Below are 19,069 nucleotides of genomic sequence, written 5' to 3' on the forward strand. Positions count from 1 at the left end.
AGTAAGTATCAAAGATATATGTGTAAATGCATATATACCTATATGTATATATACATATGTAAAAAGTTTTCCTATATTTTACAAAAGGGAGATATTGTTATACCCATTATTTTGTTTTGCTTTTTTTTTCTTTCCTTCAATGAACAACTGACATTCTTCTACAAGTCTCTTTGTTTTCAATAGTGTCTCCATATCCAAGCCTCTTCTTTCATTTCTTAACTGCGCTATTACCAGAAACTTGATATTCTGATTCAGGAGGTTAAGATGGCTCATAAATCTGCATTTGAAGCAACTACCCCTTTAATTCTGACTCATGTGATATATGAGGTATATTGGGGGAAAAATTTTTTTTTTATGGTCATTCCTTGACCTGCAATCCACAATGCAAATTTTGTTAGCATGGATTTAAAAAGCTTTTATATTTCTTTCATAATTAAACTCATTGAATATTTAGGCTATAAACATTAATACATCTGAAAAAAGGGACATAAACTGGTCAGGGAGAGGGCTATTATTTCTTTATTTATTATTCTACTCATTTATTCATTCATCAACAAACACATTTTTTCAATATTTATTTTATGCCAACTCCTATGCTAGACTTTTGGTATTCAAACATGAAAAAGACAGATTTTCTGCTTTTGGAGTTTTCGGTCTGGTGTAACAAACAGACAAGTAAACCGGTTACTAAACTAGAGGTCCTCAGTGGGAGGGGCCTAAGCGATCACAGGTCGGGCTCTTAACCTAATCATTAGATCAGAGAATGTTTCCTAGAGAAAGTTGCTTTCTGAATTGTGACCTGAAGAGTAAAAGTTATTTAGGCAAAGAGAAAGACTGTTTAAGACAGTGAAAAGAACCTGCTCAAAATCCTGGAGGAAAGGAGAGAATGAGGGGCTAAAAGTCTGGCAAATATGCTGGTCCTTTTCACTATGTTAAGGAAAATGGAGGTGATCCAAAATGGAATGGAAAACAGGAAGGCTTTTAGGCAGGAGAATATTAGAATCTTTCCTTTAGCATTTGCTTTCTCACTGTGATGTCGATATCTGATTAAAGGGACCCAAGACTAGACATGCACATAGGAGATACTGCATGAGTGCATGCACAATCTAACAAGCCCTCATCTTCCCAATGCCATTCTTGTTCCATCCCATTTCCTCTCCCAATGTGGCCTTAGCCTGCCTGTGCTACTGAATGAAATAGTCATCCTACAAAACCTGCTTAAAAACCTATCATTTCAGCTGAAAGAGGGCAGTTCCAAACCTGAACATCTTTAAATGATATATCAGTTTTTTTTCCCCTTGATTTGGGTATTTGTGTCTTATTTCTTTGAGACAGTAACCAAAAGGGCAGAAACTGTGTCTTAATTTATCTTGTTCATCTCCGTAGCTCCTCGAAAAAATAACTACTCAATAAATATTAGGTAAATGAAGGGAGCTATAATAGAGTGATCTCTACAATTGTTATTATAGGATACTTGTGAGATGAAATTATTATTTATATTTTTTCAGTTTTCTTATAGTGATTTAATAATCTGTTGTATTTATGGAAATCACTAAATAAATTTATTTTTATTTAAAATATTCCTTTGCAAGTTTTCTCTGCAGGAAATAATAACCATTTATGGCCATATACATTTCTTTACTGTGATGATTTTTTTTACTTAGTAATTTATCAGATAAAATAAATTTAGCAATGAGATCAACTGAACAAAATATCATGTTTCTATTTCTCTCTCTTCACTCTCTCTTGTAAATTACCTAAAAAGGAGTGATTTTCTCTGAAACATGACTTTCAGTCATCATTAAGTTTATGCTGCCCTAAGCACTGACACATGACTTTCTTCAGTCTTTCATTCTTCTAGTATGGTAATGTCACTGATATAACTGTTCTTTTGCTTAACTTGTTACAGGCCACAGATGTTGACCTTGGAGCAAATGTGTCTTATCGGATAAGAAGCCCAGAAGTGAAACACCTTTTTGCACTACATCCATTTACAGGAGAACTCTCCCTTTTAAGGAGTTTAGACTATGAGTCATTTCCAGACCAAGAAGCAAGTATCACTTTTCTAGTGGAGGCCTTTGATATTTATGGGACAATGCCACCTGGTATTGCTACTGTCACAGTGATAGTAAAGGTAAGGAATACAGATGACTTCTGGTTGCCTACTTTGAACTCTCTACATGTACCCTCTGGGGTTTTTTGTTGTTGTTGTTGTTTTGTTTTGTTTTATTTTTGTATACTAAAACTATAGTATGTAGTGCAACAATTTATAATAACACAGTGGTACCAGACCCAGAACACAGATTTTTAAATGTGAAATATTTATGAAGACTGGAGAAATAATGATATTGTTTAAGTATAAAAGGTAAATATGAAGGAAACACTAGAAATTAATTCAAACACTAAGGCTACCATCGGCTCTGTGATTTCAAACAAATCCTAATTTCTCCAGACTATACTTTAGTCCAAATTCCACAACAGTGGAGATAATAGCTTTATCTCAATTCCCCAATTTAAATAAATAAATAAATAAAAGAATAAAATGATTCTGAATGATTGTGTTCTAAGCCTCAAGAAGAGTTTAGTTTAGTTTAGAACCCAAAATTCTGGAATGAAATAAGCGTTGAGATCAGATGAAATTAGAATTACTTTCTGGTTCAACCATTTCAAGTTCTATATCTTTGGGACTTTTTTGACCTCTCTCAGTTTATTATTTCATTGATTAAAATACCCTCTGCCAAATGATTTCCTGAAAGAGCATGACATCATCAACCTTTTGGGGTCCAGTGATTTTTAAGATGCACCTTTAAGAAGACATGAGAAAAAGATTCATGTGTTCTCAAAACATTTATCAACACCTGAAAGTTTAAGATTTCTCTGCTCTTTTCCATAGGAATACCTTTCCTATGGGGTGCGCATTACAAATGCATTTCTCCTGATGAATTTCTGCCTAGTAGAAAGCCAGGTTCTGGGGATGACTTCAGTTCTTTAAAGGTGCACTCAGTAGAGGGCTCTGTTCCCAAGGTTATAAGGTACACAAGGTCAGAGGCAACTTTCCTATAATTCTCATTTTCATTGGGCACTGCAATGAGTAAATAATGGAATAAAAAACATCATTTTTCTTGAGTTTTTGTTTGATGGTTAACTGATAAATAACTAAAATTGCTATTGGTTTTATTAGACAATAAAATGTCAACGTAAGAACACAGAAGATTGTTAAAAGATATAATTAACATAGCTCTTTATCATGCAGGTAAATGCTTTAATACTCTTGACTGTAAGATCTTTGGATCTGGTTTGTGTGTGTTTTGTTTTAAAATGATCCTGTCATCAAAGTGGAGCACAGGGATTATTCTACTGCTTTTTCTTTGCACTTGACTGAGGGTCATTCGCCAGTGCCCAGCCAATGTCATTTCTTCCCTAGATTCCTGCTGTCTTTGCTAAACTACCTTGGAAAGGGGAACACAAGCCCCTTCCATCATCAGATGTCTTCAAACTGCGGGCGGGGGGGGTGGTCATTAGGGTCTGAATTCCCTCTTTCTCAGGGACCCACAATGACTCTATACCTGCATTCATTTTGTACCTCTCTACCCTAACAAATTTATTGCAGATAGTGGAAAATGTATCTATTTCAGGGAGTCAAAAATGTTATTCAGCAGTAAGTTCTCACTGAGAATCAGAATTTGAATTCTCAAAATTGTTTCTCGGGTCACCTGCTTTTCTGTTTGTATCTTTTTTTTTCCCCTTGAAACAATGATATTAAATGTTTTAGTAGTCTGTGGAAGGATCAAAACACGATACAAATCACCAAGGGCCTGAGGGGCTTCAATTCCTATTTTGAAATACTGTGTTGCCACATTATTGTGGTATGACAATTAGAAATTTAGAAATCTGTTTATATAAACATTTTAGGTATATGATAATAGTTATGAAGAGGTCATGACAGGTAAAGAGATGAAAGAGACTCAGATGAGACTGAGCTGCATAAACTAACTGTAGCAAATAGCTCTGGAGCAGGTGAAAAATATAGACCATCTTCCCTGGTCTTCTCTTTCCTGCCCGCATGGTTTGGTGGAATTGAACATTAAAAACATTTTTTCATGTCCTATTATTGACTGTTTTGGATGTAAGGGAAGAAAAAACTTGCTCCTAATGACCTTCCCTCTATTCTTCCCAGATCCAAGGAGGAATGCTCAAGTAGTGTAGCCTTCTTTGCAGGGTGGATGTGTTTGATAATAGAAAGTTATAAACTTTCATAGACTCTTACTTGGCTGCTTGATTTTCTTTTTTTTTTTTTTTTCTTTTTGGCTTTGACTTCTTTTGATAGAAGAAGAATTTGGAATTATATTGAATCCAAACATATAAACTAAACAAGCAAGTTTGCACTAAATAAGCCTCATTGGTTATCTGGGTTCAAGTCTCTTAAAATGTATTCTCTGTTGCCTGAGCACCCATTTATGATAATATAGGGGTATCACTCAAGGTATCTTATCAGTATGTGGGAAGGAGTTGCTCAATGACCGGTTCATTTTTCTTTCTTTTTGCTTTTTAAAAATGTATTGATGAGAGAGAGAAATTGATTTGTGCATGTTCTCTGACCAGGGATCGAAACACAACCTTGCTGTATCGGGACAATGCTCTAATTGAGCTACCCGGCCAGGGCTGATTGCCTCATTTTTCTTCAAAAATAGGACAGTGTTGATCTAATTTGTTTTTTCAGTTGCTTTATCTTATTTAGAGAAGTTATACCATTTCATTGGTCAAGTCTTCTTGACCTATACAAAGTTATTTCTGATTTATTGTACTTTTAAACCAAATCTTAATCAATGTTTAATGGTAGGTATTTTCAGTGCTACTTTTTTTCAAGTGACATAGGCATGAAAATATTTGCAGAATATTTTCCCAAATGCAGATTGACATTTGCTTTCTTTTCTCTTCATCACTCAGGGTTAGATTATCACAAAGAGAGCTTTAAAACCTTATTGTGTACTATGATACATTTTTGTTTTGAAGAGAAGTAGAATATAATTCTCATTTTTCCACATATGTAGATCTTCATAAGCTTGCAAATTTCCTGTTATTGGTCTGTTTACATTCAGTACTGACAAGCTGCTTTACTGATTACATAATTGCATGGTATTTGCTAAGAGATAGTTCTACCCAAAATAGTCACCATAGGGAAAGCATCTTGAAAATCTCTCTTTGAAAATGAGAAGAAATATAATTTCTTTTGTAAAGAATAATAAAAGAAATACCAAGTGATTCTAGTCCATCAAACTCAGTTAAAATTGGAGTATTAGTGGGGAAATTGAAATTTTTTTATTGAAAAGTTTTCATAGAACATTGATACAAAAAGGCCTGTTTCATTGTACATATATTGTATATCTAGAATAGTTGAATCAGTGATAATAGAAAATTAGATCATATGGATGCATCTCTGGAAAATAAATATAAAACCCTAAACAGCTGAAAATAAAATTCAGAGAAAAATCTGATCTTACACATGGAGTTCTAATGTACAACAGAAAATGCCCAGGGAAAAACAGTCTCTTTTCTACAGTAAAACAAAAGCTGGATATAAGCCAGAAAAAATTGAAATATGTTAATAGATAGATAATACTTGACAACAATAAAAGAAGTGTAAAGGACTTGTTCAAGATACAAAGGATGACTTAAATCATTTTGCTGATTGCAATTTTAGATAGAATAGCTACATAGGAACAGGAAGAAGAGTGAGGGAGACACTTCTGTGAAGAAGAGAGACTGGGTGCAGCCTGGTTTTGTCTGAATGACTTAGTGTGTGCAGATGTGGGAGTGGACAGAAACAGGTGAAAGGATCTGAAATGAAAAAACTGTCTGTGAGGGCCAAAGTTGTTGGGAAATACAATGAGCTTGGGATATGGAGCTAGCATTCATCTTGCAAAGGGGTTTCCTCCTCCAGGTAGAAAGAAATCTTTCTATGCCCATAGTATGCAGAGAATAGGCTTTTCTAGCTTTTCTCAATAGGAACTCAATGTCCAATATCCAGGTGTCATTTGCTGAACCATGGACACATGGCAGGTGGTGATAGAACTGTGATAGAATTGGTACTGTCCTGATTTTCACTGGGTCGCAGGAGCTACCAAGATGTGGTCCAGGACTCAAACAACTAAGAAACTCTGGACATTTCAAGATTTACAGCATATTTCCCTCCCTTCCCCTGGAAGGAGGTGACTCAATTAAAGGTGATTTCAATGAATCAGCCAGTGAGAGTGTATTCTATACAGTGATCATTATTTTTTACAACTTGGAGTTGATTTTTCCCTTGGTGTTGATTGACCTGAAGATAAACTTGTTTTGGACTATAGTCTTCAAATGTTTCTCTCTCTTCTGTTCTGCTCTGTTATATTATTGTTTAGTGTATTTTTCTAATATATTAATCAGGAAGATTAAAGATATGAATACACCAGGGAGGGCATCATGGGCTGAGTCAAATAGCTTCTTAAAGTATTTGCATACTCTGCTATTTTAGAGTTTTACAAATAAGATGTGATATATTACCTCTGAAGAACCAAACCAGAGGGAAAAAAATAAAAATATATATATGCCTAGAGATTTTACCTTTTTACCCTTCAGGAATTACATTTTCCCCTGCCTCTCAAGGCAAAGGAAACCAGGCTGGCTACTGCCACAGTAGGTGTCAGTGACTCCAAAATGGAACTGCCTGCTAACGGGGGCAATAGACGCTGATAAGCCTAGTTGATGTTAGTTACTGCTAAGCACTGCAATTATTTCCCAATCCTGCTATTGCTGTAGCTAATATCTTTACCCTGATAAATTGGCTGCCATATTTGGGAGGCACACTTGATATACTGGAATCTTCAATATATTCTCTGAAAACTTTAATTCATGAAAATCGTGCAATATTCCAAGCAGTAGTAGTTTGTGCCTTTAATGTCTCAGTATCTTCAGGGTCTCTGAGGATATATTTCATAGAGCACTGGCTCACCAATATGGTAATTGGTGGTTCAGATACAAAGAATTTCAATAGACAATGGATTTGGGAAACACTAGGCTATATAAAAGTAAACAAATCTCTACACCATAGACCTTCATACAGGAGTTTTAATATACTAATGTACATTGCGAATCTCAAAAAAATAAAATGTAATTTCCCACAATTGATCATGGGATTCTTTTAGTTTGTAAAGTTTCTGATAGGATTATTTTTCAAAGGATGCAATTTGGAAAAAGAAAAACATTATTAGGTTTTAGTGAAAATAACTATTTCTAGGCTTAAATATTGAATAGACTAGTTTAAGAATACAAATACAACTGCAACAACTCTCTTTTCACACACACAAACAAAGCTTTATGGATAATTATAAAAATTCTCTTCAGGGAAATACAATGTTCAGAAGCTAACTAGATGGCCAAGTAAAAAGTATGGTAATTAGTTGGCAGAATTTTTTAAACATAAAATACTATTGAAAAGAGATATTTTTAAAGTTATATGTGGATTTTTAACATGAAAATCCTACTCAAGTCATCTTACATATAATTTTCTGATGAGTTTGCCAGCTCCCTTTCTCCTTACCTCCACATGCCCCAGAATTAAAGCACAGCTCTATACTTTATTGCTAGATGAGCAATTCAGTTTCTCTAAACTGCAGGGGGGCTTTGTTTGTTTGTTTGTTTGTTTTGTAAAATAGGAAAAATGTAATAATAATAGCTAATATATTTTAGGCAACATGAGATGATGAATTTAATACGCCTAGCAGATGCCTGATATACTGTAAAAATGAACCATACACAACACACATACACACACACACACATATAACTGTTATGCACCTCTGAGAAAGTCTAAAGTACGGTCATATTTTTTGAGTTTGCTCATTTATTTGAGCTCAGAATATGCACGCATTGTCCCAGTTGGCCAAAATGTCATGGCTTAGAAAAATTCCAAAAGTGTATCAACTCCTTTTCTTGCACTTTACCGTTGCAACACAGTGAAACTGGAAGGGAATGAAATTATGTATTAAATCACTGGATTTGTCAACATTGCAGAGTGTTATCCTCCTCTAATTTAACTATCAACTTGAGAAGACTATTTTATGTGCCAGAATTCATGAGTGATGGGACAGTTGCTCAGATACCAGAAATGCATCCTATGTTAAATTTAGTTAATTAAACTTCTTGCGATACACTCTCATCATATCCTTGTATTCCTTCTTTTATAGCATTCATCACATTTGACATAATGCATTTAATTTTTGCTTTCCACACTGAACTGTAACCTCAGTACCAGCAGGCAATATGCCTTTCTTGGTGTATCCATATCCCCAGCACCAAAGGTGCCACCTAATGCCCAGAGGAGGAGCCCCATCTATATTTGTGATACCGAGACTCATACTGTACATTTTCTATTTGTGACAAAGCATAACTATGATTACTGTATGTAGATATACTACCCCCACAAGAATTCAGATTAGCTTAAACTCAGAAGTAAAAACAAAACAAAAACAAATTTAGACAACTTAAAAAAAGCTTCTAGTATAAATTTCGGTTTTAAAAAAACAAAAGTGATATAAATTTATGATTTGTGTTTAAGACAGACCCATGCAAAACGGGGCAGGGGGAAAGAAAAGATTTGTTTGTATAAATATGGGGCTTCTTTTGACCCTACGTACAAAACCACAAAGGAAGGGACAAGTCAGAAAAGATGAGAAAAACCAAGAAGGGAAAAAAATAGCAGAAGACAGATAGATATATAAGACACAGTGAATAGAGGGTGTGATAGTGGGAAACAAAACTGGTAACAGGCAGGGGAGAAGTCAACTGTATTGTCTACCAAGGAAGACTAGGCGCCAGCTCCATAAGCCGTAAGGGATTTTGAAAGGTAGGGCAACCAAACAGTTCTTTGTGGGTAGTGCTAACACGAGACAGTATTACAGTAGTAATAGAAGTCATTTTCGTGTGACAGTTTAAGATTGGGGCCGGCATTCTCTATATTTTCATTATTTTTAAAAAGATGATAAAAATATAACCAGTTATTTCTTTCCTATCAGGAAAAGTCTTTTATTCAGAACAGTTTTTACCCATAATTTAAGAAAATAATAAAAACAACTGCAATCTCTTTCTCTTTACTTTTTTTGAAGAACCTGCCATTAATTTCTAATCCCACTTGCAAAATTGTATTTTCTTGATAGGCTCATAAAAAGGTTCTTTAGATATACTTTCTGATATGCTAAAGTAGAAATCATTTCTGTGATTACTTTAGACTCTAGTTTAGAATAATAAATAAATGAAATGTATTTTTTCACTTCTAGCTAGCTATACTTTAGGTATGGTTTACATGGGACCAAATTGTAAGTTTGCTAGTACAACATTGTTTTAAAGAATATGGTGGTGTTCTAGTTGAGAAATACAGTAACATTCAGGGTAGGCTTTAGAAACATGAAAACTAGTTATTGTTCATACTGACAAAAAACATAACTACAGAAAACAAATTATCAACGGTCTTAGTAATAAAATGGTTAATAAGAGGACAGAAAAGGACATGTTTCTCTTTGCTAATGCTACCCTCTAGCGGAGTTATGGGCAATAGAAAGTGGCTTGGTTTTGGAGAGTGAAGCTTATCTTTAATTTAATGCATGATAGAACATTCATTCAGAAGCAGGTTGTGTGTACATATTTCTTCAGACATCTCTGGAGCATAAATATACCCAACTATTGATTCCACTCATTGAATTTATTAATGAAATTTAATAAATTTTATAATTTGATATAATACATTATGCAAGAACTATGTACAACTGGCTGTACATCTTAGCCACAATAAAAGATTGTAACCCCAAAATATGTATGATGTACCATAAGAAGAAGTATTGTTACAATAATTGTATTGATTTATTCTGCATTCTGTCAGTGGCAAGCAAATAAATTTAGAGGTTCAATCTTTAATGGGGTCTTCAGTTATTTAAAGCCTTAAATATGCACCTAATCAGGTTGTGAGGCCAGATTATGAAATGGCTACTTTGCATTCAGTCAGAAGGTGAATCTAATGAATGCTTTCTCAGCAGAAATGGGCCACTGTATTCCGCACTGTTAGCAGCTGTATTGATATAATTGAAAAATATCATATTTTTCCCTAAAGAATTAAATTATCCAAAAATTTACCTTGTAACATTAAGATTTTCAATGTCCTCTGAGAGAAGAGACAAGAAATTCATAAGAACATACTGAGTTGATATGACTTTGGGAACCCGTATACAGAAAATTTACAATGTTGGGCTCCTTCTTTTGTAAACTCCGGAAGTTACAATTTAGAGGTGCAATAGGATTTCCGACCTTTTAATTAGAGGATTTACTCATGAAAGTAATTGGCACTCTTGAAAAGCGCAGGAGATAGTGTGCATGCAGGTGTTTTATATACAGCATTTACTCCATATGCTGAGACCTCACAATCAACACCTTACACCACCCTCATTATGGAGCCACTGCTTCCTGGATTCATCTACTTGTTCGGATTCTAAAGCTCATCACTTACAAAAATGCTCTTCTTTTTATATGGAAGAGAATGTTAATATTATGTATCAAAATGGAGAAAATGTTTAATTTATATTTTTCAGTTTTGTTTACAGTTCAAGACCTATTTCTTATTGGAGTCCACAGGTTGCTTCATACTTGCAATTCGGAAGTCAGCTTTATGGTGAACATAAAACAAGTTCTATTTGACTGTAATAGATCATTATCCTGACCTCTTTGCAGAGAGGTGTTTATAATCAGTTAATTAGTGTGTTCCCAATTTACATTGTACAAGAAAACTGTTGCATCAGAGCAAATATCAAAGACTATGTAGAATAATTTTCTTCTTTTGTTTTGAATAACAAGTTAGAAACAGATGACCTGGAGAGCAGGATGATTAAAAGATGAAGCTTTGGGCTCAAATATGTTTGACCCAAATTACCCAAAAACAATACAGGGTATAATGAGTATGTTAAAGTAAATAAATTTAAGAAATTTAAATCAACCAAATTATTAAGTGTTGTTTTTTGAGAAAAATAATATGCAATTCTCTATAAAAGATAACAATGTCTGAGTCAAAAATAATGGTCTTTTTCTTAGGGGACCAGATATATCAGTTTAGCTCTGCCAAACAAGTAATTTAATTTAGGCAAACTAACCTATTGGTAGAATCAGTGTCTTTACCTGCCAAATAGCAGTAATGTGAAATGAGGACAACGGCATCTTTTCCTGAGTCACCACATATACCCAGTGATAAGCACTGGGTCATAAAAATGGGAGGAACTTGATAAATATTTACTTAATGAGTGATACTATGGAAATAAAAAGACACGTATCACTGAATTATGACAGTAAAAAGGATGCATATAAATACTTTGAAAAAATATTTAAGTAAATTATTGTTTTCTGTGTAAAAGAACATCTATTTAATCCTATTTGTCATTATCGTAGTATGCAATAAGGAAAACAGCCTTTAATCAGTTTACATTTATAAAAGTACAAGATGGCATTTATGGATATTTCATACTTAGCATTTGAAACATTTTAATCAAACTCTATGCTAAGTATATAAAGACTTTGAAGTTACAACAGAAACATCACAGAACTTTTGAAAAAAGTAACAACAAAACAAACACAGAAACACCACCTTCTACATGTGTCTGACAAAATGGCACTTTTTGTAAAATTTGTTCCTACTTGTTTCCAAAGTTCAGTAACACATCATTCCAACAGGAGTATCCTTGGAGAAAATTTCAAGCATTACTCCAGTCTCTAGAAGATGTATTTTGGGTGGTGGGGGGTAGGAGTGGGGGAGACGGAATGTGCTAGTGGAATGGGCTGTGGTTGATATCATGCACATTAATAATGTATAAGAACTCTGACAATTTAGCCTGAGTCCCATTCTGAAGTGAAAGTAATGGAATTGAGATGATGAAAGACTGACAGTTGTGAATGGATTGTATGATATGAAGGGATGGAGCCAGATAACCAGATACCTAACCCAGTTTCAACTCAAGCACTAAACATTTAATTGTGTTTTACAGGATATGAATGATTATCCTCCAGTGTTCAGTAAACGTGTCTACAAAGGGATAGTGGCTCCAGATGCTGTCAAGGGTACACCAATCACAACCGTTTATGCTGAAGATGCAGACCCTCCTGTAAGTGGAAAACATTGATTAATATTCTGAACTGTAGAGAGAAAAACCTTTAACACTCATAATTGAATGACTCAGGTCCCAAGGCAGCACATGTGGTTGTGTGTCTCGCTCTGTTCACACATACATTTTTGTATTCCTTCCTGTAGCATCCACAGGTACAGACCTTATTTCAAATGGTTACTATTGAACTTAGACAATTAAGGATTTTTGTTTCACTGGAATTCAAATTTTACTATTTGCCAGTTTATCTAGTTCTAATGATAAATATACATAAAATGATTGTCTATATTTGGAACCAGTATCATTTGGATACTTTATTTAGAATAATATTAACTTAGTTTAGTCAGGATAGGTTTTATCCTTGCATATTTTTTCATTTTATTCATATATGGCAATTCTGTTATCAAACTCTAAATCAACATATGACATAATAGTTATTGAATGTGTTAAATTTTAGGAAACTAAAATCTTAATATTGCTTTTAGAACATATTTAATAAATTATTTTCTTATCTAGAATATTACCTCTGTGAGATATCGATATTGCCTTTCATGATTGAGGGGTTTTAATTAAAACATTATTATAGCAGAAGTTAGTCAAATTTTTCTTAATGTTATTATCTTAATGTATTAAAATAGCATATAGAAATAATAGTATCTATATAAAAATGCTTTCTATAAATGAGTGCTTTATAAATATTAATTATGTATCCTCATAATAACCAAATGATGAGAATTTATTTATTTTTTTTTACTTGGCTTGAGCTCACGCTATAAGTTAGTGGCTAACATATTATAAAAAATTAAAGGTATTAAATAAACTATGTTAGAGAAGTGAGAAAAGAGAAAATGATCTGAGTTTTATAAGTGATTTAAAAGTTCTTCATATTCTAACATAAATAGTATTTATGTAATGCTATTTACTTAATAAAAGATGAATAGCATTTATAACAATTTGCAGCTTCAAGTGTGACATGCCACAGTCTTTTGTGACTAAAATGTCTTGAAAATAATAATGTTAACATGAAAGCAGTGACCTTTCATTCAGAATCTCCTTTCTTTGAGTGTGTTAAAATATCTTTGAAACATTTATTAAATTTTGGGAAATATGATGGGCAAAATTTAGTAGTCTTGAACACAACAATAGAGGTGGTGAATGTGAAATTGGTGCTTTGTCTGCCTTTGTAAGTAAACTGTCAGAGATAAAAATACTTTGAAATTAGGAATATATATTCAGTTCTATTCATGACATTCTTTGAACATCAATTCCATAATGGTCATTGTGCACACCAGTTTTTGCTCTCCAGAAACTGATTCTAAGCTTATAGGTAAAAAGGAACTGTACATAGAAAGTATAACACACTGTACTAAATGAATGTAAACAAACACAGCATCTTAGCATACTCAGATTTCAGAGGAATTTTTATTAGTGTAGACTTTAAGATAGTATTAAGTTCAATGGCATCCATGATGAAAGACTAAAAGCTGGTCACCAATATGCAACAGACCTCAAAGTGGTAGTGTGGGTGGCAAAACCCTGACTTCACCTTTGGCACCTGTGACCTTGTTACCTGGTCTGACATTCAGATCACTCTACCAATGTGAGAGAAATTGTCTTAGCCCATTGTCTATTCTAAAAAGCTATATTATTTATTTACAGAGAAGTCCTTGTTATTACATCCTGCTTCTCTTTTATGGAAATTTACAAGGCTCAAATCCCATATTTCTTTGAAAGAAATTCTTAGGTTTGCATCCTCAATAGTTTTTAAAATGTGATACTTGATAGAGGCTTTTAAATAGATAAAAAGTGGATGTCAGACACTCAGTTGGAAACACTGAGGACACCTTATTACAGATAGCAAATATGTATAATATCAGACTCAATTTTAAACCTCAAAACATTGGTAATCTTTTTGGTATAACTAATATTCAGCATTGAGTTCTCCAATTATTGCTGCAAATTGGGTCTTTTAAGTGAATCATCTTTATCCAATTTGGCTGCACCTATAGTATTTCAAAATAAAAGTTCAAGTCCATGAAAAATTTCAGAAAACAAATATTACATTACACAATTTTCAAAATTATGGTTGATTTGTTGCTTTCATTATTTTATGTTGGTGCCATAAATACAGACAAAGTATTTGTTGGACGAGCTTGCCAAGTGTTTTCTACTGTTCCTATTATAAATATTTATTAATAATAAGAAGATAGTTTCAATTTCATACCTTTCAGGGCTTCTATGTCAGTCCCACTACAAGGGGTTATGTTTACTTATTGGCTTTACTTAGTTTCCCAACTAGAAAGTAATGTCCTTAAAGGCAAAAATCAAAACTTATTCCAGTTTGTACTGTCACCTCTAACTCTATGCTTGGTACTTAGTTGTCTGTTAGAAAACATTTGTTGATTAATTAAATAAATGGCTTAATTAATGGTTATTTCTATGCTCTTCAGAATTGACAAATTGTGTGTTCTTCAGAAATTTAGTTATTTGTGACCCTGAGTCAATGTCTTAGTCTTTAAGCCTCAGTTTAATCATTTGAAGGCGGTGAGAATTAAGTGCAGTAATGCATAATTATGTTTAGCACAGCTTCGACAACTTCCTATAGGTATTGGTACAATTCCGGAATGATAATTTTATTTCCAGAGGTCGGCCACATCTTTTTCAAGGCATCTTTTTTTTTCTTTTGAATGAAGTGAGAACCACCCATTTTAAACTATAAAATAGCAACAACAAAATCTTTTGAAGTATCAGATAGAGAAACTGGGTAAGGTCTTAAAGCCAGAGAGACTATTGTTGCGGAATATAAATTAAAAATTATAAAATGCATGTTGTGCAGAAGTGCGCTAGAGAGAAAAAAACATCTTCAAGGGATATATTTTTTTTCCCATTGAATCAAAGCCATTAGGACTTTTATGTTCTGGTTTTGCTTTTGTGACAGCATTCACATTATGTGGTTCACTGAAGATGCGAATAGTGAATGACTAATTATTGTGGATATTAAATATTGCTAACATTTTTCTTCTGATCCCCAGAGACACCTCACTCCAAACCTTCGCAAAACACAAAATTGCAAGTGTAATTTCCATTCGCATATATTTATTCTTTCTGAAGCTACAGGTCAAATCCCATGATACAAAAGTTCCCTTCGTGGGCCAGGTGAATGCCTGACAGAATATTGCCCTTTGTGAGAATGTGGATATGGAAAACTTGAAATAAATAAATGAAATTTATATTATGCTCATTTTCAAGAAAGTATGAGGGGCCCACAAAGGACTACCTTTTAATTTTTGAATCATTCTTTTCATTTCATGAATGCTAGGAATTCATAAGATTCTTCTTTAAAGTAAAGCAGTAATTGGGATATGTTTAATGTCAGCAATTTAGACAAAGCTTTTATTTGCATATATTGGTATAAGAATTATTCAGACATTGAAGACTTCTTTTTTCAGGTTTTGATATTGATTCATAAAATAAATTTTTCCATAAAAAATGATCTTGTAAGATCATTTCTCACATTACAATTCTCAATAGTAATTGGCTTAAAAATCAGTCAGTATTCTCACTATACTTTTTTTAGCATTTGTATAAAAAGACAATTGAAAGTGTAAGGTATTTTTTTTCTCTTTGTAGAGATTTTGAGAGCTAGTCATTCAGAGTTCAGACAAGCTACCTGAGGAATTGTGTTTAAAGTGTTTTCACAGCTGGCTTTTATACTCTTCTCAACCATTCAATGGCACTTTTGTTGAGCTCTAGACAGGAGAAAAGATGGTCAGGTTTTTTTATTCCTTTTGTGATGCGTGCCTGTGTTTTATTTAAATGTTATGTCATCACCAAATAATGCTGTATAATTATGATGATCTTCTCAAAATGCTTAACCTTTCAAGTAGTTATTCTGTTTCAGTCTACTAGCACAGGCATAACAGTAGTGCAAGAGAAACAATCAATTGCCTTTATCCATGATTTACTCCCTGCTTTGTGTGCAATAGTTAAAACTATACAGAGCTAAGAATGTTATAAGACTATATTTTTAAATCCAGATAATATAAGCAGTCCTTTATCATTTCCAAATGATATCTCCACAGTTCTGTTTTGCTTTACTTACCACATACTAACTCACATTGCTATGCTATATTGATATAGGTTAATGCCAGCAACGTTGCAAAAACTTTGGTTTTTAAGATCAGTGACTACAAACCATATTTCCCAGGATCATATAGGGGAATGTACACAGCTCAGTGAGTTGTTTTTTTTTTCCCCATCACATAAAAGCTATTAAGGAAATAATCAAGAACTATTTTCATGATGCATGTCAGCTTGTGAAAATTGAGAAGATATAACCTTAGCTTTAGTCCCTTTGGTCTCAAATCCTTAATTTGAAAACATGCCATGAAACAGTCGGACTTGATCTTTAAAATTAGAATGGGTTATAATTAGATTTGAAAGTGTAAATGAGTACAAAAGGGAAGGTTTTATGAGAAAGTTTATACATGATTAATGTCAAGAAAAAGTTTATCTGTTTTAAGAACCTGTGTTATTTTCTTTCCTTTTTGTAGCTGTTAGTTTTCTTTCAAGAACAATTATATTATTAACATTACTTGAAATCAATATTAGATTTAACTGTTTGTGATGTGAATGTTGCTCTTCTAATTAAGAAACTACCACTCTTATCAGGGTTAAAATGAAGGCTAATGGCTTAAATAATGCCCTTTATTTTGAATTTCTTACCAGAGAAAATGGGAACAGAGTCTTTGAAAGAGTAGCTTGGCTTCTCATGAGTTAATTTTTGGCCTTAACACCCTCAAAACCAGCCCATGGTAACTCTTGGTCTTATTGTTATCCACTTTACGATTATTCAATTTCCTTAAATGCTAGCTTTGCTTAGGTGGTAGACGTCGACCAAACATGGGTCTGGCACAATATAAACTCTTCAGAATACTTACTGAATGAATAAATCAATTAGAAAACATTTATTATGGACTTAACAAATAAGGATATGACAAGATAGAAACAGACAAAGCCATGATGTTGTATAGGAAAGGTGCCAAGAAATGAGTGTGCCCTGGTGGGATCTGAGCCTGCTCTTGACAGGAATTCAACTTTAAAAAATGTAGGGGATTCAATTAAATGTGGTATAAGAGATTGACATAGGAAATGTATCCAAAAATTGCAGAGTCAAAACATTCATCATATGTTCATAAATTTGTATAATATGATTTGAACTATGCTCAATTCAATAAATGTTAGCTATTGAAAAGAATACATTAAAGTTGTTTTTAGCCACTCATTTGGGGACAGGAAATATGGTAAATATGGTTTTATGAACTGAATTTTATTATCTAGAAAATAGAAGCTTACTAATGAATTACAAACAGGGCAGAGACAAAATTAAAGCTATATATTAGAACAATTAATTTCCTGCGATATGCAATCCTTATTGGATTAGATAATAAATGAAACCAGGAGGTGAGTTAGCAGCTATTGCTTTCATTGAAGTATGAAAATGGTAAGATGGGTAATGGACATGAGGAAATGGAAGAATTAATAGTGGTGGGGCCGGAGCCTGAAGATCACAGGCAGAATAAAAGCACAATCAGAAGTGTTTGAAGAGTTTCTAGCTAGAGTGAAAAGATATTTGTGATTTTTTAATATAAATATGGTAGATAAAAAAAGAAAGCTATTTTAAGGAGAAAATAATGAAATTAAATTGGAACAAAATCAATATATAATTATTCAAAACATCTAAGTGCAACCAACTACAGAATGATAGAAATTGTCCGATTCCCTTCTCTGATCATGGAGGGTGGGAGAAGTAGGTCAGAACATAGCTGATAAAGGAATAACACTCTCCACATCTACCCAGAAACCGTAGTACCATGGATGGTAGCAAGCTACCTCTTGCCCAGAATTACAGGTTCATCAAATTAAGGAATATATAGTGCTTAATGAGGCTGGAGGCAGATGGAAGGTTGGGGCCAAAGTTCCTTTCCATAGGTCAAAAAGACCATGAGGAAGACCTGAGGAGATCTGGTCAATCTGTAACATATGCGGCAGTGAAGAAAAAACTGGGACTCTGAACTATCACTTTAACAATTTTGTCTCCACTTCATTTCTTCCTAACTGAACTAGAGCTGAATGTTCTGTATTCAGGATTCTGCATGACCAGACTACTATCTACTATAGCTAAATATTATAGCTTATCTGGCTTCACACCCGTCTCTTCCACCCGGCGTGATAACATAGAGCCTTCTACGCCCATTCTCTTCCCAACCCCAAGCCATCTTTTCCACTGAGTCAAAGAATCTCAAAGCATTTGGGAAAAATTCAGTGTCAGGAATATTATCAGTTATATTACAGACTGTTTATCACATCGGATTCCCATATAGCTGTGATCATTATTAAGTTGAATTACCCTGCGAATTTCCGGCACAGCAGGATTTTCTGAACACATAGCAATAAGATTGAAATGTAAGGACCTAATACTCAGTAAAAATAGTAAGAAAAAGAAAATAATACCATCACATAAAGTTAAAAAAACAAACAAAAATGCTTAGAATAAGTTAGATTTAACTACCCAAATGCTTCAGAGTAAACCATACCAAAATATCACTAGTTCATTACAAAACTGTTTATATTTTTATTCATGGGCCTTTGAGGCATCTGGGTGGCTGCCCTTCATTTCAGGTGAAGGTTGAGCTCATGTATATCCCACATGCCTCCTTCCGCAGGAATCCATGATGAGCAGGCCTGCTCTTCACACAGTGAAGGACAGGATCACATGCTAAACTTCTGATTACTTAACTACAAGATCACATGCAAAACTTCTGGTTGTGTGCCAGTCCCTCGCATTCCATTAGCAAGTCACATGGCCAAGCTCAAAATCATTGGGTCAGATGGATATT

General features: G+C 33.7%; 1 protein-coding gene across 13 annotated transcripts in view; it reads left to right on the forward strand.

Moving 5' to 3' along the window:
• Positions 1–19,069, forward strand: part of PCDH15 (protocadherin related 15) — a 704,528-nt gene that overhangs the window by 510,985 nt on the left and 174,474 nt on the right. For all 13 annotated transcript variants that reach the window (XM_054572779.1, XM_054572777.1, XM_054572778.1 and 10 more), the window contains 2 exons: positions 1,910–2,134; positions 12,054–12,170. In XM_054572779.1, coding sequence (XP_054428754.1) covers positions 1,910–2,134; positions 12,054–12,170 — 342 coding nt within the window. The remainder of the gene's footprint in view (positions 1–1,909; positions 2,135–12,053; positions 12,171–19,069) is intronic.

Source organism: Pteronotus mesoamericanus, unplaced genomic scaffold (genome assembly GCF_021234165.1).
Source record: "Pteronotus mesoamericanus isolate MK-2021 breed Mesoamerican mustached bat unplaced genomic scaffold, CSHL_Meso_final contig_24, whole genome shotgun sequence".
NCBI classification, from domain to species: domain Eukaryota; kingdom Metazoa; phylum Chordata; class Mammalia; order Chiroptera; family Mormoopidae; genus Pteronotus; species Pteronotus mesoamericanus.